This window comes from Mustela erminea, chromosome 13 (assembly GCF_009829155.1).
Source record: "Mustela erminea isolate mMusErm1 chromosome 13, mMusErm1.Pri, whole genome shotgun sequence".
In the NCBI taxonomy this organism is placed as follows: domain Eukaryota; kingdom Metazoa; phylum Chordata; class Mammalia; order Carnivora; family Mustelidae; genus Mustela; species Mustela erminea.
The window spans coordinates 4,495,362-4,518,513 of record NC_045626.1 but is presented as its reverse complement, the minus strand read 5'-3'; the positions used below and the strand labels follow the sequence as shown (position 1 = coordinate 4,518,513).

The 23,152-nt window shown below is 44.7% G+C and overlaps 1 protein-coding gene across 1 annotated transcript in view; it reads right to left on the bottom strand.

The window, feature by feature from the left end:
• Positions 1-323: 323 nt before the first annotated feature.
• The window catches only part of FBXO15 (F-box protein 15), a 44,424-nt gene continuing 21,595 nt past the window's right edge, over positions 324-23,152 (bottom strand). The window contains 2 exon segments of the mRNA XM_032309171.1: positions 324-703; positions 6,169-6,293. Of these exon segments, the coding sequence (XP_032165062.1) occupies positions 437-703; positions 6,169-6,293 (392 nt within the window). The 3' untranslated portion in view covers positions 324-436.

Genomic DNA, 23,152 nt, shown 5'->3' with positions numbered 1-23,152 from the left:
ACACACAAACACATATACACAAACATATGACACACATACGCATGTGCATAGTAATCACGCACACATGCAGACACATGTGCACACATACACACATGTACAGAGTCATCACGTGTACACACACACACACACTGATCACACACATAGTGATCACAAGATCACATGCTTAAGCAGAATTCCTTGTCTTTTAAATTGTAAGGGCAGAAGAGCATATCTTTTCCCTTATTTTATACAAATACATGCTATTTTCTTGTTTTAAAAATTTAACTTAATTCTCTAAACATTACTTTTAAAATGACCCAGGAATCATAATTTCTAATGTGAAAGAAGGCATCAAACAGACGACTGCTTTATTTCAACTTCCAACACCAAGAACACAACGGGTGAGCACTCCAAAACAAACAAACAGCAACAGGAGTTCGCCACCTCCTGCCAGTACTTAGTACGCTGTCCCAAACCACTGGTTTATTTTTGCTGTCCTCAGGTAAAGGACCAGGCTGACGATGAAGTATTCTTCCGTCTCCTTGATCCACACCAGCTCCACATGTACTTTTCCTTCCGAGTCCACGTAGTCAACACAGTAAGTCTGTCCCAAGAAGTTAGGCCCGTCAGAGGGCCCAGAAGATCTCATGCAAACGGGGGAACTGAAACACCAAAAGGGCTTCCCATATTCATCCAAAAGGGTTACATCCATTATAGAACAACTCTATAAGATAAACACAAATACTCATGAGTATAAGGACAAAATGGCCAGCTGGACCTGATTTCCAGGTCTAACGAACACACGCACAAATGTGTAAATGAAGCCTTGTCACGAAGGGTGAAGTGGAAGTGCAGGGAGGACAGAAAATAGGAGAGAATTACAGAAGCAGGTGGGGCCACACCGGGACCAGGGGAAATCAGGAAGCGCTGGAGGGACTAGGAACCGGGGCGCTAGGGGACAGCGGGGTCATGAGGGCGGCCGGGAGGCTGCCCATCACCTCCACCACTGCAAGCAGCCACTAGTGCCAAAAAATGCATCTCCAGTAAACAAAAGAGCACTGAGACAGGGACGGAGGCCGTTCCGAACTGCCCAGGTGACCGTTACATGCCTGCAAAGAGACAGTAGGCCAAGCCCTCCGCTGCCGGAGGCAGTATTCATAAGCCACACTGAGCAAGGTAGAAGGGGCGCTAACCTCCCACTCTCTCTCTCCCATCGCTGCAGAAGAGCAGGGTCTGGGGAGAAGAAACACGTCCCTTACAGACCTGCCGCATCCCCATGCCACGCAAAGAGTCACTGCTCCACGGGGACTTGAGTCAGGGGGAGATGCTGCTGCTGATGATTATTAATGAACTACAGTTTTACATTTATTTTTTAATTGTGGTAATACACGTGCAACAAATCTTCCCCTTCATAACTATTTTTAAGCGTACAGCTTCCTGGCATTACGTGACACTGCTATGCAGCCTCGGCACCGTCTGCCTCGAGCTCTTTCCATCTTGCAAGCCTGACACCTGGACCCATGAAACGGTAACGCCCCAGCCCTCCCTTCCCGCAGCCCCCGGGACCACCATTCTACTCAATGTTTCTGTGAACGGAGCACTCTCGGTACAGCATGTAAGTGGAATCCTGTAGTATCAGACCTTTTGCGTCTAGCTTATTTCATGTAACATAGTGCCCTCAAAGCTCGTCCATGTTGTAGCATGTGCCAGGATTGCCTTCCCTTGGAAGGCGGGACAGCAGTCCACAGCAGTGTACACCACACTGTGTTTCTCTGTTCAGCTGCAGGCGGACACCGGGGTCCTACCACCTTTTGGCTCTTGTGACTAAGGCTGCTATGAAATGAACATGAGTATGTAATATTAGCTCTATTTTTTAACATGTTCTCTTTACTAGCTGCTAATCCAGGCAGTTTACATATACTATTTTATTATATCCTCAAAAATTAATTATCTTTCCCAAGAAAAGATGAAGCAGTATCAAGGCTAAAATCCTCTAACACTTCCCGTTTTATGGGGAATGGCTCATGATTTGCTATGACTTGTGCCCTGTGTTAGTGTTTTATTAATTGGAATTTAAATGCTTACTCTTAGATATCTGTATAAAATGAACATTGATATCAACCTAACTATAGACACACAGATAATACAGATATCTACATAGAGAGAGACATAAAGATATTATAGATGTCAGCATAAATACTGCTTTCAGAGATCTACACATGGTTCCATGTGGCCAACAGCATTGACCACATGGACCTGAGTATGATCAGGCCAAAGAGTCCCAACTCAAAAAAAGTGTTTCTCAGAGAGAAACTAAAGGAACAGAAACAATCCAAAAGTTAAAAAAAAAAAAAAAAAAAAAGAGAGAGAGAGAGAGAGAGCGAGAGAGCTGGTCTATTGAGTGAGTGATGAGAAATGGTTCCCCCCTCTGGAGGAGACCTGAGTGAAAAACCAGCTCACAGGAACCACCCCCCTCCCCGACGGCAGAGAGTGCGGCCCAGAGCCAAAAGCCCCCGTGCACACGAGGCGGGGGTCGCCAGGCGAGACAGCCGGAGGAGCCCCACATCAGACCTTGCTCCTGATGCCCTTCTGGGTCCCGGAACAGCGCACGTCCACCCACCACCCCACCTGCTTCTGGCAGAAGAGGGCCCGCCGTTCACAGACCACGGAGAAGGGCTCGCCGGAGTGGAGAACAGCGGAGCCACAGCCAACCCTGTCTGTGCAGAGGTCGCTGAGCCCTTCTAGAATAAACAGCCATCATCAGTCACACTGACCCACTGCCCTTCGTCATGTGAGCCGCGGGCCTTAGCAGTCTCTCAGGCCTGTTCCTCAGAACCTCGTCGAAATCCAGCGGCTAGAAGCAGGAGCAAGGAGCGGACCGTGGAGGAGAAGGGGACACCCCGGGCTGCCCCAGCACTTCAGAGGCAGGTGAAGGAGGACATCGCGGAGGAACAGTCAGCAGGTGTAAGAACTCTTCCAGAAGAACGCTGTGCCCTCCAGGAAACGGCTTCCTCTGTCCGCTCCCGGCCCCCAGCCGCCCGCCGGGCGCGCTCCCGACGCCCACCCGGTTCTAAAGGCCTCGTGCTCTCCAACCCCTTCTTACCCCACGGAACACCCAGCACGGGGCGGCCCAAAACCCTCCAACTGCCTCCCAGGACACAAACTTAACTCCAAATTCTCTACCCTGGGATGTGAGGCCCTTCGTGAGCCCCCCCCACCCCCGCCTGCCTCTCCACCTGCCTCCTGCTACTCCCTCCCTCCTCGGGGCATTCCTCACCGGGGGGAGCCGGTCACACTGGCGTGACACTGGGGAGACACTGGGGAAGTGCAAGGTGGACACGCAGCCGCCCCAGGGCTCTTCCGCCCCTCCCCAGTCCCCGCGGACACCCAAGCCCTGCTTCACAGAGCGCAGAGGCCACCTCCTCATGCACGTGGGGTGTCGGCTCCTCCCAAAGTGCAGACTCCTTCAACCACCCAGCACCGCCAGCAAACCCGCCAGGGCATCTTTCCAGGGGCCGGGGTGGGGACACAGCCACCGTCACACCCAGAACCCGTGACGCGCCCATCGGCGGGCTTCACTATTCTTGCACAAAGCACAGTTACACTAAAATATCTAGCTTGAATCACAACGGATGTCAAGCACCGAACAGATCTAAAAGTAACATTAAAATAACACCCAAACTGCCAAAGCACGAAGGATGAAGGGCAAGGGGCGGGTATGAGAAAAGCCTTCCCGAAGGAAAGTCCCTCCCTCAGCACTTCCGCTCGGAATGGAGAGAAGGCGTGAGAGTGTTTGGGTCAGACGACACGGACCTCTCCCGAAGCCCGCAGCAGGCCGACCACCCCGGCCGTCCACGCCGCGACTGTGAACCCACGGCGACCAGTCAGAGGGCGGGTCTGGGTGGACTCGGGACTAACAGCAGCCGCGGCAGGCAGCTCTACTACGCCTCTGAGGTCACAATCTAACTTTAAAAAAAGAAAAAGAAAACTCATCAGCAAAGATGTGATGTTTTTAAATGTTGACAGTTGAGTAATCGCCCACATAAAATAACGAGTTGCTGACACTGGACTGTAGTCACTCAGGCGACAGATATGTTTGGTCTGAATGGCCTCCGGGCAGCGAGGGTGGGCTGGCGGCCCTCACGCCCCCGTGCTCCTGTGACGGAGAAGACCCCACTGGGCACGGTAAAGCAGGAGGCCCTCCGGGAGCCCACCCGTGACCACACGGCAGTTCAACAACACGGCGCCACAGGCAGCTCCTCCCTCTGTCATTACCACGATCGTTAATATCCGTCCCGGGCACAAAGTCACTGACTTGGGGGACACTTCCTCACTGACCTGCGCCCCAATGGCGTGCTGGGCAACAGGCCAGGAGGCTGTTTCCACAATTTTCACCACAAGCATGCCACTTTGTTTTCTGGTGTTTAATAGTTACATGTATCTAAGAAACCTTTTTATAGTTTACCCTTGTTAATAAAATGTTGTTGACATCTTGAGAGCAATTTCTTAAAACATGTTTTATAGTTTCACTAGTTACACTGCTCAGATGCCTGAAGGAAATCCCCGATCTGCGTGGCAAACACAAGGGACAGGAAGGAAATCACTTACTTCAACTTTTCTCTTTTAGGAACTCTGAGGACACCTCAGTCCTAATACCGAAGCCCAAATTAGGAACAGGAAAGTACAAATGGTCCTCACCCAGCCGGAGCTGGCCCGTGGGAGAGGGCTCAGCCGCGGACCCCCGCTCCACCTCCCCCCGGAGCCCAGCTGGGAGAAGGAACTGCGGGGGGGACGGTGTGCGGGGACATGCAGTCCAGGCCTGACCTCAAGGACTCGAAACCTCATTTTCAGATACAGCCATTTTGCTGGAAACACACACTCCTCAGTCATCAGTCTAGTGACCTACAGAATCACGGCCTGGAGCTCATTTTGAAGCTACAACTTTGGCCTCTGGTTGTTGTAAAAAATCTGTCCCCGCATTTGCAGCTAAAATGCTATTTAGGATGGTCTGTTCCGCAGCTTAGTCTGCCCTACATAAAGTCCCACCAGAGACGCTGTGTGTGACAACGAGAGCTGGGATAGAGCTTTGTTTCTCTGCAGAATTACCCCACCTCCTCCCTCTGCTCTCATCCTGCTCCAAATACCAGAAAACACAGAACAAATTACATCAGTTTTATAACCACACAGACATGTTAAGTCTTCTGTACCTGCATTCTGCCTTTCTTGGATCTCAAGGTCTACTCCGACTTTAATATTTCAGTACATATTTTTATAAGACCCATTAAAAAAGCCAGGTCTGTGTTCTTAAAGACATGAAACAATATTCTTTTGTATACGATAAATACTCTGTACCAAAGTTTAAATATTTCTTTACAAATAAAGAGAATAAAGCAGTTCATTGTATCAAACAGCAAGTGGCCCAAGAGCTATTAATGATAATTAGCTGTTTTTAACACCCAATGAGAACATGCTCTCGTGACCATCAGTAATTGTTCTAACGAGGCGTCCACACTCGTACAGAGGCATGTTACTGAAGACAGAGGCCACTGGCTCACCAGGGATACACAAGTCCGATTCCCCCGTAAAACGAAGATGGAGAACAAGGAGAAGCAGGGGCAGCCATGCGCACGAGATCACAGAAGAAATAAACTCAGTCTCCAGTGCTCTCACCCTCCTCCGCCCCCTTTTCTTCCCTCCTTCCCTGCCGACTCCCAACCACTAAATAAACTCTCCCATCCTTGTGGCTAATTTTTGGTGAGGCACAAATTGATGTAACTGTTCAAGGAAGAGTATTCAAGGAAGTCTCTGTATCCTGACTTATAACTTGGTGTAAGAGCAGTTAAGAGAGAGAGTAAATGCTACTTGTGCGGTCCAATCTAGAGCTCCACTTTCTCTCCACAAGACAGACAGACAGACAGACAGAGGGGCTTCAAGGGATGGCAGGGATACAAAAATGTCACGGCATACTACGCACCACTCCTGCTCCGCCACACTCCACAAAAGACAGGTGGCACTCAAGCATTGGTTGAACAGATAACTGGCTGCCAAAAGTGAAGAGAATGTGCACATATCTTCAGACATTACAACAGTAAAACCAGGACTTAAAAAGCAGTATCATAGATATACATTGACAGACATTTTTTTTATTACACAGAAGCCAGGTTACATTAAGAAAATAAAACAAATTACCTTGATACAGCCATCGAAAACATCAGTTCTCCAAGAGAGGCCAAATTTTCCAATAAGAGGTAGGTGTTCTGTGTTATTTTTAAACCTTATAACAACAAGCTTCACATATCCATTTTCAATGGATCCTGAAAAAATGTAAGATTTTGTAAATTACAACATACCCATGTGGGACAAGTCAAGACTCTCGAGCCTTGCTGCTTCATAAAGAATGCCTCATCTAGCCATGTCCTGGATGCAGGCATCTGGCTGGAAGCCGGCAGCATGCCCGTGCTCCAGAGACAGAGACACGAATGTGGACCCTGGAAACGTGAGGCCCCCCCTCAAAGTGGGGTGGGGAGAGCCGCCTGGGGTGAACCTGGATCTTACCTGTCACTGATGAGAGATTGCTAAGGAGGCCGAGGCTCTCCTGATTTGATTAAGCTCACAGCAGGACAACAGTACACAGGAACTGGAGCTTCTCAGAAAGCTGATGCCAGAGTGGCCCAGACATGAAGTGTTGGGGAGCAAGGAGGGCGATGTCCCCAGGACTGAGGACCTTGAGAGCAGGGCAGTAGGGAAGAGATGCAGAGCCCCATGCACACGAAGGGAGACAACATCTTTCACATGCTTATTGATAAGTAAAAATCCTTGCACTTGCTGCCAATAGCTTAAGGACAGAGGCCCTGCCCCTCCTCTGATGAGATAAATGTTGACTAAGAGTCACCTGGCCTCCAGCAAGGGCCCATGACGACCCAGGCCTGCAGGTTCCACTTTCCAAGGCCTGATGCTCGGAGAGCCTCCAGGACGAGGCACTCCGCACACTCTCCTAGCGTGCCCTGAAAAGTGACCAGCACGCGGGACGTTAACAGCTCCTTCATTCCTACCTGGCAAAGGGAGTCACGGGGCAAAGCAGATGGAAGGATGGGGAAGAACAAATGTCCTTTGACCTTAGAACAAAACAAAGCCAAAGCTAGATTGCCTTGGGAGCCAAAGCCCTACCCAGGAATTCGGCACCGTGTCGTCCCTGAAGCCGAGCCTCAGTGCCGCTCTGCCAACAGCCTCTCCCACGACACAGTAATGGCTCTGAGCAGGACAGCCCACTGGAGCCGAGCTTTCCAGCCCTGCAGGAGGGCACCGGGAGCCTGTCTGTCCCCAGGACAGAGGCAGCTCACCGTGGCGTCCCCTCCCTGTTGAGTAATTGGCAAGAACCCCGCAGCTTCTCTCCTCCTCTCCCCCAGTGCGGGAGCAAACGCCAAATGACACCGACCCTTCCCAGCCACAGCTCCCTGTCCCCTCGGCAGGGCTGGACCGAAGCAGGGAGGAGATGAGTGAAAAGCCAAGCCTCTGAGGAGACGCGGTAATGACATTCTGAGCGGACCAGATGTGGCTCTGCTCTGCTCTGTCTTACTGCACAGCCATGTGCAAAACCGAGAGAGACCTCCGACCGCTGGCGCGCGCCGGCAGCCAGGCAGGAAGCCGTGAGTTCGCCTTCCGTGTGGCTTGTCCTCAGGACACTGCAGAAAATGGACCCCAAAGTACAACAGCCGATAACATCTCGCTGGCGACTGTCTCAGCTAATGAACATGAAATCTCTGTGGAAGCAAGGACTGTTGTTATTTTATTACCAAATATTCTCCCACTTCAGAACAACTTTAACATTTGCAGGATCTTGAAAGGTCAGAGCTCTCTCTGCACACTCTGTAAGTGCTTGTATCTATCAGAGGAAAAGGTTAAGCTCACCCTGCATTTAAACAATCTGTGCATTGAATGTATGTGTGAAAATGTATATATATATAAGATAGGCAAGACTTTTGAGCACTGTATGCCAACCACTGGGTCAAGCACTTTATATATAGTACCTTAAAAGAACTGCTTTAAAATATCTTAAAATCCTACTATTAATTAGGTATTATAGTTTTCTGAATTCACAGGTGAGACAAGGACACACAGAGATGAACAGTACATCATCCAAGGTCATACCATTAAGTGGCAGAGACATGATTCACACATTATGTGTCTATTATAAGACGGATCTTATAGCAGATTAAAACATATACAAAAGGGGAAACATAATCTCCTATTTTCTTAAATACTGAGAATTTATAATACAGACTTAAATTCTCACGTAGTTTTGTTTTCGTATTACTGCCAGTAGAGAAAGACCTATAAACTAGCAGACAATATACACTGGGGAATCCCTTCCAGCTCCCCAAATCTGTGGCACTTCCTGCATCTGTGAGTCCCAGGCTTACTCATCTGCCCTCCCCAGCCTTCCTATAACTAGGTTAGAAGTGGCATGGGTTCCTTCACTAGAGCTAACACTCACCACTGGAAACCATAAAACTCTAGAAAAAAACACAAGCTCCTTGCTATAGGTCTTGGCAACACATTTTTGGATCTGATTCCAAAAGCAAAGTCAACAAAAGCAAAAGTAAATAAATGGAACTGCAGCAACCTAAAAGGCTTCGACACCACAAAGGAAACCATCAATGAAGTGAAGAGATAACCTACTGAATGGGAGAAAATATTTGCAAATAATATGGCCAACAGAGGCTGCTATGCCAAATATATAAAGAACTCATAAAACTCCGTATCAGAAGAAAATCCAATTAAAAAAGGGACAGAGAATCTAAATAGATCCTTTTGCAAAGAAGGCATCCAGATGACCAACAGATACATGAGAAGATGCTTACATCACTCTTCATCAGAGAATGCACACCAAAATCACCGAGAGATGTCTCCTCCCACCTGTCAGAATGGCTGTTATGAAAAACAAACAAAACAACAATAACAACAAAAACGAGAAATAACAAGCATTGGTGAGGATGTGGAGAAAAGGGAACCCAAGTGCACTGCTGGTGGTAAGTAGCTGCACTAATTTACACTTCCCACTATGGAAAACAGTATAGGTGTTCCTCAAAAATGTTTTTAAAAAAACTACTATATGATCCAGCAACTCCACTTCTGGGTATCTGTCCAAAGGAAATATAATCACTAGGTCAAAAAAACCTTTGCCTCACCATGTTCACTGAAGCATTATTTACAACAGCCAAGGCATGGAAACAACCTAAGTGTCTATTAATGATGACTGGAAAAAAATATGTAATATACATATAAAAAATCATATCAAAAAATATGTAACACACACACACACACACACACACACACACACTGGAATATTATTGGCCACCAAAAAGAAGGAAATCCTTCATTTGCAAAAACATGGATGGACCTAAAGGACATTATGCTAAATGAGCTAAGCAGACACAGAAAGACAAAACCCTATGATTTCATTTATATATGGAATCTGAAAAACAAAACAAAAACATAAAACTCATAAATACAGAGAACACAATGGTGGTTGCTAGAGGAGAGGAGTGAATAAAATGGGTGAAGCACGTCAAGAGGTACAAACTTACAGTTACATAATATGTAAGCCACAGGGATGTAATGTACAGCATGAAGACTACAGTCAAATATTTGTAGAGCATACTTGAAAGTTGCCAACAATTTCTGTATGATGACAGATGGTAAGACTTATTGCAATGATCATTTCATGATGTATAAATATCCAATCATTATACCATAAACCAGAAAGTAATGTAATATGCCAATTATGTCTCAATAAAAAAATGTTTTTAGAGATACCATTAAGAAAGCAAATAAGCCAGCCACAGATTGGAAAAAGATATTTGTAGAACATTTATCTGTCAAAGGATTGGTATTCAGAATACATAAAGAACTCCTATAATTCAAGAATAGACAAGTCGTTATCTTAAGAAAGGTGAAAGGGTTAGTAGACACTTCAAAAAGAAGATAGGAAAATGGCCAAGAGGTACAGAGAAAAGTGCTCACCACTACTGGCCATTAGAGAGGCACAAATGAAAGCCACGATGATCAATCTCTCTCCCACACTCTGGAACAACTAAGATTTAAAAGACTAATAACATTAAATGTTGGCTGGGATATGGAGCAACCAGAACACTCATACAACACTGCTGGCAATATAAAATGGTACAAACACTCTAAAAAAATATTTTGGCAATTTCTTATACATAAAATGTTCTTCTACATAATAAAATGTCTGACAATTTTTAATACATTAACCTCCCCCAAAACCCAACAATTCCAGTTCTAGGTACTTTGTCCAGAGAAATAAAAACCTTATCTCCACAAAAAAGACTTTCACAAAAATTCTGTAACAGCTTTATTCAGGATAGCTCCAAGTAGGAAACAACCCATATTCCCTGTCCGTCCACAGGAAGACAGGTAAGCAAACTGTGGCATATTCATTCAATAGAGTATTAACCCCTCAATAAATAGGAATGACATCAAGACTTGCAACAGTATAAATAAAACTCAAGGCATTTTGCTGAAAGAAAGAATCTGGACACAGAAGAGTACATTTTGTAGGATCGCACTGATATAAAGTCCTAGAAAAAGCAAAACTATCTATGGTGGGGGAAAAAAATCAGAAAAATGTATGTGGGAGTTCTTGTACTATTCTTGTAATTTTTTCTAGGTTGAAAATTACATCAAAATAAAAAGTTACAAAAAAAGTAGCACTCAATAAAGGTGAGCTGTTAGCAGCTCTATCAACCTTCCTCTGAAGGCTCCCTTCTGCTTTTGACAAGGAGGTGCTCTTTGCCTATCCAACCTGTAACTCTGGGAATGCCCAAATCTGTGTCCTCACATCTTCTTCCTCTTCCCTTAGGGAGTTTAGTCCCTCAAAAGCTCAACATTCACCTGCGCAGCTCATAGCACCTTCATCCTACACTAATCTCTTCCTTCTCTAAGCCCTGCTGCACATCCACCTGAACATTTCATTGTACCGGATTGTTTCTGCATGTTAGATGTTTCCTAAAATAACCTACTGTCTTTGGGAATAAAGGTCATGTCTTCTATGGCATGATTAATGGCACTACTAATAACATTTCTCATTTCTCAGCCATGATTAGAATTCATTTTTTGCCCCATAAATAGAACACAGGAAAGGCAGGAAGTAAAGAATGTTGGGAGGAGAGATGGACTGATTGGTTTGATGGAATGATTTTCCTAAGGCAAACAAGGAGAAAAGAGAAGGGGGTTAGAGACGAACAGTACTGGCTGTGGCAGGAAAGGCAACCCGGGCTCACTGAACACAAGCCTGGGCACTGAGTGGTGCCCTCGCGTGCCAACTGAGAGACCAACGGGAATTCACGGACTGGACGTCAGGAAGCAACTCCCAAGCGGGTGTGTAAATCTTGGGTAAAGAAGAAGGAAGACCCTACAAACTCAAAAATATGTCATCAAGTATTAACAACTGAAACCTGCAGAGACACCAACATTACAAAGGAATAGTTAATAACAAGACAGAAAAGTCATCAGACTCAAATGATCGATAGAATAGGCACCTGCTCTTCAGGTGAGAAAATCTTGAGTATTTCCCCCTTTCCTTGCTGGGTATCTATCATAAATCTCTTCAAGGCAACATATAGCTTCTCTCTTTTTCTCACCTAATTTTTTTCAGATACCTCTCTTGTTTTCCAAACCCCTGATACACATGAAATTTCAGTAGTTCAATACAGACATAGATCGTGGACTATGAAAAGAGAGGAGGTCTCTGAGTGTGATGAGGATCAGAACTTTCTCCCCCAGTTTCACCTGCTGTGTGGACGGCAAGAGTGAAATGAATTGGAGCCGCGAGGGAACGAGCCCGGAAGAGGAGAACACTCAAATCCGTAGACAACTTCCCTCCCGAGTCCAGAGCTGGGGAGTTGACAACATCAGTAAAATCTCCTAAGTCTCTGAGTCTCTACTTCTCTCATACTAGCGAGAACCCTTAACAGGCTACACTTGCTGCTGGTCTTGCGCCCGGTGCTGGTGACAATACTCGATTTTCAACAGGATGAAGTGTGTACTTAGACTCTTTAAAAACTCACTGCTCCTTAACTGAATAATGTTTCAAAATAACTTTTCCCATTGATGTAAAAATTTAGATTTTTTCAGGTATTTTTCACAAGACCCAATCCTCTCTTCCATGCCTTTGGACCAATTTTGCATCAATCCAGTTGATTTGAGTACACATTACTTTTTCTAGGCTACTCTTTCCAAAGATGTTTAGGGACAAGGTGTATGTATATTTGTTTTGGGCTCTCCAGCATCTGTTCTGCCTTTCTCACCAAGCCTGTTCTTATATTCCTCAAAGACACATCCCCGGGTCAGTCTCCATATTTCAGATGCCAGGCTCAGATACGGAGCTTCCCATTCACCTGGCACAAGTCTGAGTCAGGGACGAGTTCCTAAGCCAACTACAGCCAAGGAGGTGCAATGAAACTCTTGGGGAGGGGGTGCTGGGAACGGGAACCTCAAGCTAGGACATGAGATCTAGAGCTAGCCAGAGCTGCTGGGAAAGGAGGAAGCATAACTCAGAATACGGTGAAGCAGGAAGAATCAGAATGGGAGAGAGGAGCAGGGACAGACAGGCTGTCTAGACATATCCAGTCCCACTGACAGGCAATAAGCCTTCGCATCAAACTGTCTGAAATAAAACCTTCTCCTGGATTTTTCAACATGAAACTCTCTTGCTAAGCCAGTTTTAGGTTAGGTTTTCCATAGTTTTCAGCCAATTGTTTTCATCTGTACAGAAGTGGGGTTTTCCTTTTAAAAATAATTTTTGAATCAGAAAAATGAATATAAGTGAAAAAATAAGAAGGTGATGATGGGAAAACATATTTGAGATGATGCTGCGACACAAACAGCTCCTTGCAGGTCCCAGAGGAGGTCAGGGCAGATATATTTAGGAACAGAAACTGGGATATACTTTCTGGAAAGAAGTGGGACATCTTTTTCTCTGAAACAGAAAAGAACCCAAGAACACAAAGAGACTGTAATATAGTGACAATGTGACAGCAGATGAGAGAGGAAAATCAGGAAGCACAGAGGTGACAATGTTTCTTAGCACAGCAGGTAGTAAGCTCAAGAATAAGGAACAGAGCAGGAAGAGGGCTCTGATCATATCTAAACAGCCCTTACATGACACATAAAGGCGACTTGACGCGAGTTGATTAAGACTTCTGGGTCGCAACAAGGGGTAAATCAGAGTCTGATAGCACCAACGGTCACGCATTGGTGACTTCCCCCAAGGGGCCAGGGTGCACTCAAGTGAGGAAAGCAAAGTCACGGGGAGCAGTGTTTTAGTTATCCAATGCAGGGATGCCACAGGGCAATAAGGAAAGGGGCTCTCAGGTGACTGACACCAAACACGGAACCCCAGCTGTGTGCCCTGAAAATCATGGCAGAAAGGGAAAGAAGAAAGAAGAAGAAACAACCCAAAAAGGTCTGTTGAAGACACAGAATTCATGGACGGTAACATCTTTGTGACCTAAGAAGTGGCATTACTAATTTCAACATCCTGACGGTCTACAGTTCTAATAACAATTAAATTCACACAAAAGGAAAAATTAGAAAACCCATTTCTTATGTTTCTTATTAGGGGTAACTTCCTCAAACTGCTTGTTTTAAGAGATTCCATTTTTCAGTATTGCCTTAATAAATATCCATGAAAAATCACAATGTTTACTATTTAAATAATATCCTTGAAAGTGAAAACAAACAAAATAAAGACCTCATAGCCTTCCTTTTGAATTGTTTTTAAAATTCAAATCACCAGAGAGAAAGAAAAAACTCAAAATGTGAGGGTGAATGTCACACAGAAGTCAGTGCAGAACAGCAGGAGACAGAGGGACCCACACAGACGCCTCTCCTCACTGGGCCTGACTTGGACACGGCCTGGGCTCTTCTGCCGCCATTTGGAAACCCTTCCATTTCTAACAAGGAGCCCTGCAGTTTCATTTTGTACTGGGTCCCACAAATCACATGGCCTGTCTGACCTCCAGATCGAGTACTTCAGCCCCTGAAGAGCCCTGGCATAAAAGGTATGGCGATGTGTTCTCCTGTTCTGTGAACAGTAATCTGTAATGCTGATTTTTCATTATGGTTTACCAGATGGACAAAATAGGGAAAATGTACTAACCCCCACCAATGAAGATGCTGTAAAGAATTATCTGTTCTAATTTTCATAGATAATCACCATCCAGACAGGAGTGTACTATTTCTAATGTCTTCCTGTTATGATAAATGTTTAGAGAGAATAATCTGACCTGGAAACATAGAAAGTAATTAGTATCCACAGAAGGAACAAAACAAGTCATTTATTTTTGGAATCACAATAGTAAAAATGAGATAACACACTACATATGAAAAACATCCGAAACAAACTATTAAAACTTTATAAGCAGAATTTCTTTAAAGACAGGTTATCTGGGCTTATCAGGTTCTGCTGCTAAACAACCGAAATCCCACTTTTCTGGAGAAAAAGGAAGTTCTGAAACCGATACTTCTTTTTCTCCCAACATATTCTAGTGTGTCTCAGACTTAAGTATTGAACATGCATTATTTAATCAGCATTTTAATGAAGAGCATGTTGCAGAAACTCTGTAGGTCATAGCCTGAATCTAAGAGATCACGGAAACATGAGCTGCAAAAATTCACCCATGATGGCAACACAAAAAGGAAGCCTCAGTGAGTGGAGGGTCCACACAGAGAAAGCTTCTCAGGAGGGCAGCGACAGAGACTTAAATAAAGGCAAGAGAAAATCTGAAACCCTAAAAGGAAAGAGATCACTGCCTGCCTTCCAAACTGACATACACATTTAATGCAAATCTGGTCAAAATCCAAACAAGATATTTTAAAATCTGGCTGAGTGGTTATTAAACACATCTAAAAGACTATCTGGATGAAAATAGAGAAAACGTAGATGATTCATCAGTAAGAAATTTCATATTGGAGGAGGGTCACATCATTTCATAACAGAAACATGAGAGGGTACAAGTGGGCTCAGTCGGATGAGCGTGACTCTTCATCTCAGGGTTGTGAGTTCAAGCCCCACTGAGCGTAGGGATGACTTAAATAAATAAGCAAATAAACTGGAAAAAAAAAAAACCCACAAGTAAAGCTCAAAATATCTTCTTGCTTGGTAGGGACATAAGAAGGAGGGATGCTTATTTTCAACAGAAAAAGTCCTAAGAGGGAAGGGCTTGGGAATCCATCGGCTTTGTACATTTTATGTCAATCAAAAGGAAGTGTGGGTTTACACACATGAGATCCAAAAATGATATACACTAAATTTTTAAAAGACAAAAAACAGAGGAGAAGTGAGTTGGGGGAAGCCAGAGGGGGAGACAAGCCATGAGTGACTGTGGACTCTGAGAAACAAACGGAGGGTTTTGGAGAGGAGGGAGGTGGGAGGTTCGGTGAGCCTGGTGGTGGGTATTAAGGAGGGCACACACTGCATGGAGCACTGGGTGTGCTGCATAAACAATGAATTCTGGCACAATGAAAAAAATTAATTTTTTTTTAAAAAGCAAAAGACAAAATAGAGAAAATATTTTCAAAAACACAACTCCTATAAATTGTAGAAACAACAGAACCAATCAAATAAGCACATGGAGATTCTGTTAGAAGAGAAATGTAAAAACGGACCTCAGGGCAGCAGCCCAGGCCAAGCATCATGGCGGGGCCCCTAGTACCTACCTGACCCTGAGAGTCCTTGGAATGCAGGCTCAGATGTGGCCACACTTTGCAAGCAAGGACACAGTGCTGGCCATGGCCACGTGCCTGTGAGCAGCAGCAGCGAGGGGGCTCCTGTGACGATGCCTGCCCCCGGCCTACCCAGCGGCCGCTACAACCATCCACCTCTACTGTAGTCAACAGCTCTGTAAATAGTCAGGCTAACACTCAAAGACACGTGCAGATGTAAAACAACCAGATGTCACTTTCACCTCTCAAATCAGCCAATATTTTTCAAAATAACGTTCATCACAATAGCACTACAATCATAAAAAGCCAAGACCGAAAAGCCCATTAGGAAAGTGGGCTAATACATCATGATAAAACCGAACAATGGGAGGTCATTCAACTTTTCAAGATCAAATGTGCTAAAACGATTTAGTGACATGGGAAAATGCCCCCAGCGGTAAGGGGGGAAAAGGCAGAGTGTGTCATTGTTCACGGAATGTGGTCCACGGATAGAAACAGAGCTGGGTGTTTGAAAATGGGCCAAAATATAAACAATAGTTGTCCTGGGTGATTTTTATTTGCTTCTTTATAAACTTCTGTATATTCAGAAATTTTAAATCCTATAATAAAAAAGCATTCGTTTTTAAATGCGTTTTTCTAACAACTGGAAAAGTCAAATGACAGAAGCAACATACTTTAAAAATCCTTTCCCTGTGCTTCTTTTCTATTGTGCTCCCTCCCAATCCTGATAAAAAGGCTACAACATGCTGTCCTGGGCAAAACCCTTTTCCTTCAGGTTCTGAAAATTGGTAATAACTAGCTTGATACAAAGATCAAAAAATACACTTTCCTTCATACTTTGCATTGATGATCATGCCTTTTTTCAAGCTCTATTTACACTTCAAAATGCAGCTGCAGTATTTCCTGCCTGCTCCTTCCAGAGGCTGGGCCACACTCCCAGGGAAGTGCTCCCGGACAGTCGTGCGGAGCAGAGTCAACACAGCAGCCCGGGGACTGTCTGCTGGTGGGGCCGGCCTGTGCCCATCCCAGCACTTGGGAGTCCACCTGTGTCCCCACCGCATCCTTCCAAACCCACAGGAGCGGCTCCTCCCATCATCATCGGAATAGCCACGTGGTTTATGCTGCGCATCCTGCCCTCTGGGGGCCTGCAACAGTGCCAGGGATCAGTCCCCAGAAAGAACCCCGGGCTCTGAGTCTTTAAACAAGCTTCTCAGGCAGACAACTTTTCATGCATGTTTTCACACTCATTCTGGGAGAAAATAGGCACCTCCCAGGCAACTGCCCCACACAGGGCAGGCCCCACACATACCTTCTCCCTACCGATTTTGCTCCGTACCTGTTCACCATAACAAACCTCAGCCATCAATACTACTACATCCTAAGTCCTGTGAGTTCTCCAAGTGAATCACTGAACCCGGGGTTGGCCCTGGGGTACCAATGCCAGCAGTCCACCCACATTTCTGAAAGAACAAAGACAGCAAGCAGACAAAGAAACTACACTTCTACAAGCTTAAATCACGGTTTCACTCACAAACCCCTTTCATTATTTCCTTCACTGTTTATCTCTCCTACCCATTGCCTCTCATAAATCCACTTTAGGTGATAAAATATTTCTTCTCCTAAGCATCCTTTTAGCTTTATTTTAGGGACCATACACAAAGAAGCAGGTAGCAAGTATGGGCAGGTAGAGGGATCATCAATTTTTCTTTGAAGAGAGATAATATGGATCCTTTTAAGAAACCTCTGAATCCATCCATGACTTGTCAAGGTGACAGAACACATAAAAATACAAAGAGAAAACTTCTCAGTTTCCTTGGGGGAGGAATACTACAAAATTCCAAGGGGAGGGAGTGAAAACTTTCAGGAAAGAAGGAAGGACACAGATCCTTTCATTCACGAGGAGGTAGTGCTGAGAGGGAGGAACTCCTGCCCTCAGTACAATGTCTGACTGAGGGAAAATAATGTCTGGAAGCTTGAGCAATATCTTATAAAATGAGGTCCTAGGCTACTCCTGAGCACTCCGGAGTGGAGCCCGCTCTGATCGGAAAGGGTGAAGGCAGCTGAAGAATCCTGCAGGGCTGGACGGTCACCAGCCTGGGAACTCAGCGCACCAGGCCAGCGCCGGGATCCTAGAGGCATTAGCGATGGCTTCAGGTGGATGAGGACAGGCCTGCCGCACACAGGGGCCTTGGTGGGGAGCCACGGAGGTCCTGCTCATCCTGGGTATCTCCCACCGAACCAACTCGGACCTGACCACTTCTCTGTGTCAGCAGTCCCACTCCAGGCACCAAGAACTAACCAGGGTCTTCCACTTTGTTTGTAACAGTAACATGTGTGCTAAAAAGGAAAAAAAAAAATCTAAAGAACCTTGTAGCAAAGTCCATGAGACAGAGTTAAGAAAAGAGAACAAAGGGCTGACTTGTTCAGAGAAAATACTGTGACGAGAGGCCGAGCATCTCAACTGGCCAGAACTCACTCTGATATTTCACTTCAATATAAACATGGCACGAGCCTTTGGATTATGTGTATTCCCTGCAGAGACAATTCTGAAGAGCCTCTCAGCCCATTTTAGCCAAACGAGTCTATATGATGCGCTCTACACTACAGTGCTAGAGGAACACACATGCGTCCTCTAGCAGAGGGAGGCATGCTCACACACACAGGTATATCGTGGTACAACTCATTAAAACACCTAGTAATTGCTGTGCGGTGCACCCCACATTTGGGAGAATAATCTGATAAAAGACTCTGGAGGCACAAAAGATGTGTACAGCTTGCTCCCATCTCCGTGACACCGCACACTCCTGGTCAGTGGGTTATCATGAGGTCTGGCCAGTCCCCTCCACGCATTTTCAAAATTTAATCAAGACCTGGATGGTGATCACATGAGTGTTTGCTTTACGATAACCTGTTTGATGCATTTCTCTGTGTCGGTGCACAATACAAAGAAGTTGAATTTTAAGAAGGAGAAAAGCAAGGGAACAATTAGTACACTGAACGGTGGTTAACACAACACACATACCAGCCGGAAGGGACACCCAGGTGGCTTCCAAGTTACTGGTAATGGTTCATTTCCTAAACTGTGTGGTGGTTACATGGGTTTTATTGTTTGTTTGTTTTTCCATAGTCTGTACACACATCATATGTAGGAAAGAATATATTATCTCACATTTAAAATTTTAAAACAAAAATTTTGTCAGCCATTCTATATGCACATGGGTATGTCTAAATGGATGTAGACTCAATTTTGCAAGTTGCATCATAAATTCCCACGGGGATTTTTTAATAAAACCACAGGGAATTGTGGACTAAATTGGTATGTCCTCAGAATTCTTATTTAAAGGTGGAATGCTGGAAATGACCCTACACAATCACCAAATTCAGGCTCCGTTTAGAAGTTACGTCATATTTAATTAAAGCTGTGCCCTTTCCATGCCCTGGGTCTCCTGCTAAGTAGTCTGGACCCCCACCGTTACCCTATCTGAACACTGCGCTGGTCACCTGGTCTGCCCTTCCAGAGGACCCCCCAGCAATCCCGCGTGCCCCGCATGTGCCTGCCACCTGGCTCAGCAGGCTCCGTGTCAGACACAGCTATGCCCTGTGGCCGGCACATGTGCGTTCACTGCTTGTTGACGAATGAATCAGATAAACAAATGCTACCTTGTCCCCTTGGCTTCCTCCGCTGCCTACAGATGGCCTCGTTAGAATCGGGCCGGGTTTCTCACGTCTCACTGATGACACAGACTGGACAGAACCACATCAACGCTAGGGACACGATGATAAAACCTTTTATCCTTGATAGGGAGAGAAAGTGTTCTTAAAACGCAGGGCAAAGTGCTGTCATCCCCAACTGCAATGACAGGGCCAGAATTACTAAATATACCACATGGTACCACCAGAGAGTTTCTCAGAACCTGCAGAGGACATTCCAGCTTGTACTTTCCTCAACTGTGAGAAGACACCGATGGCAGCAGCGCCCTCTGCTGACTCCTGATCGCAGAAGCACATGCGGAGGAAACCAAGGCCTCTCACTTGGGCAGGCTGCTCAAGGTGGAAATCTATTTTCTAGTTGTGAAAAGGGATGAAAAGTGAGTTACCCTCATCTCAGCTTCCCGTCCTCCTCCAACTTCCTCGGTCTCTGGGTCCAAACAGCCGGCCTACCCAGCGGGCCACCAGCATCAACAAAACAGTGGCTCCGGGCTGCCCCCACAAGCCGCAGAGAAGGACCCAGAAGGACTGCCCCGAGGACGCCAACACTTTGAAAAGACTGACCAAGTCACACACACAAGAACACGTATTTGAGAAGCACATCACTGAAAGTACAAATATACGGAAGACAGCGCAGCCCAGTGTTTAAGACCCACGCTCTGGAGACCGGCCTGTGCAGGTACAGACAGCGCTCTAATATTAAAGAACTGACCTACACTACCAGCTGCAGCCTCTCACCAATAACACGGGAGAGAAAATAGTACCCAACTCACCGGCTTGCTATGAAGATTACGTTGAATAATTAATATAAAACAGTGCAGTCTTCCGTGCACTGTGGTCTTCCTCATTAAGGGCACGGCTCAGGTATAAGGAATGCACACAAGGCTTAATCGAGGTAATGCTGCATTCGTTTAGAACTCTCCTGAAGTTCTACACACTCAGCCCTAAGACAGATCTGACCTAAGAGGACAGGAAGACACAGCACAGGCTCTCAAGGAGAGTGTAGATGGTGCTAGATAAGAAAGTCTGGAAGTGGGCGCCTGGGTGGCTCAGTGGGTTAAGCCGCTGCCTTCAGCTCAGGTCATGATCTCAGGGTCCTGGGATCGAGGCCCGCATCGGGCTCTCTGCTCAGCAGGGAGCCTGCTTCCCTCTCTCTCTCTCTCTGCCTGCCTCTCCATCTACTTGTGATTTCTCTCTGTCAAATAAATAAATAAAATCTTTAAAAAAAAAAAAAAAAAAAAAGAAAGTCTGGAAGTGAGAGGGCACTTGAGGACATCCTCCAAGAGAACAAGTTCTCCACTAATGGGACCCAGAGGGCAAACATGTTTGTACCCTGCGGACAGACCACTGCAAGTTAATAGCCCCCTCAACAGTATATAATGGAAAGAGGGAGGAGATTTTCTTCTCTATTTTAATAACAGAATATAGTTAAAAGGGATGAAGTACTGAGAAGAAAGGCAGAATTTTCATGCCTTCATAAAACTGGGAGGGCTGTTCCCAGGGCAAGGCCCTGAGGAGAGGCTGCAGAGCACACTCAGGTCCAAGAGGGCTCATTCTCTAGATCACCTTCAGTTCCTTCCTGAACCAGAGACTCCAAGATCCTGCACACAGCAGAAAGAGAACTTAAAAAAAAAAAAAATAAGAAACCCTGAGAATTAAACAATAAAGCAGCCAACTCAAAAAGCTAGAAAGAGATCAAAATAAACCTAAACAAAACAGACAACATTCTAGGAAATCATATAAATACTAAAAACTGATTCAATGAAAAGTAAAAAACCTGATTATAACCAGATCAGAAGCAGATTTTAAAAAATAAAACTATAAATAATCTGAGTGTAAATGGAAAAACACTAAATACCAACAGTAGCTTAAAAATAAGCAGACACATGACATGAGAAGCTTCTGTCAGAAGCTCCAGGATGTTTCCCACTAGAAGACAGACTGAGGAAATTGGCTACATTAATAGCATCACAGAGACGGAGTCATATGAGCATCAGTACTGCCCAAAGACATAGTTGACATTTACCCACAATTCTCAATATTTTTTTTTAAATCCAAGTACTTTAGGAATAGAAAGTTCCTTAACTGCCTTGCATAAACACATAATACAAACCTAGAACAAACATCCCCAGTAATAAAACATTTTATTGACTTCATATCATTATTAAGTTAGAAATCCCCCCACATAAAAGGGAATTTGACAGTCTATTCCAAAAGTATATGTGCATTTGCCCCTTGACCTAGAAATGTTCAGAAAGTATTCCAAAGACAAACTGGCGAAATATAAAAGGAAATATAAAAGGAAAAGGTCATTTATTTACTATACCACTCTCTGTAATCGTGGAAACCACAGACAGAAACCATTAACAAACTGCCTACCTAAAGCTGGTTTCAAAAGAGAGAACCAGAAAAATCTCCATGTCATTCTAAAGAGTAATCTCCAGAATCTATGACCAACTGGAAAAGAGCAAGGAACTTTCTAAAAGGAGTACAGTGTGCCCCTTTAGAAAAGCTGGGAGAAATAGAAACACGCGGACCTGTAGCATTGTATATTCAGAAAAGAGCATCTACAGAATAAGCCAAAGGCCAATATCAATACACAGGGTCACCACTGGAGGAAGGGAGAGAGCAGGGGTGAAGGACAAGGGTAGGAGTAAACCTCCCCGGGCTTCCTTGTTTATAGTTTCAACCATAAACCAGGTAAATGTGGAATGAAAAATTTTTAATGTAAATATAGAAGGAAAGCAATCCCGAAAAATAAAAAAATCAACTGAAACAAATCACTCTGGTTGTATGGTAAGTGGCAGCATAACCACACAGAGGATTACTTTGGGTGATTTCACTCTCTGTCGTGGTGCATCTTAAGCCCATGAAGAGCAGCAGGAAAATCTTAACTAAAAGAACAGTCAGTGGGTTCATTATTAGTAACAATATCAATATTTTGCCATTTTAAAATTATTAAATATTTTGATGTTGTTTGGGACAAAGATTTTCAGCCTGAGAAAGAGATACAAGTATAGAGGCAAAGATAAGTTAATTAAAAACCTTAGAATCTTTCATTTACATGAATGCATGATTTATTTCTTCCCACTATAAAAATTACAAACTTCTTAGCACTGCCTACTGAAAACGCTAAAGGGAATGAAAACCCAAGAGCAACGTGCATCTCCAAGATCCAAGTTATAGTTTCTAAATGCCATCGTGTAGTGGAACTAAAGGGAACCAGAGCTCCTCAGGAAAACAGGTAATTCCAAATGTGCACAAGAAACAGATAAGATGAGCCTGAGGTATCTGGTCATGTTAGAGTACAAGCAAGCTACCAAAGATGAATCATGTCATGTCAAAAGACCACAAAAGATGACAATTTGAGCATCACAATAACTATAAAAGGAATAATGACTGAAAATACATAAACTAGATTTTTTTAATCTATGAGTTCAAAATAATACCCCCCCCAAAAAAAAACCCTCTAAGTCATCTCTGAAGACTAGTAGAGCATTTATCACTATTCTGTAAATAAAAAGAAGGACTCAAGCACGTGCCCTGCCCTTCCCAAACTAATCACATTTCAGGTAGCCAAACAGATGATAAGAGAAAATTCTTCTTTACAGAAGGATACTAGATAATGGGCATAGAGGGAATGACTGAACTAAGGAAACATCATTTTTGCAGTCTCTAGTAAAATGATGGATACAGATGCCCATCATTTGGTGAACAT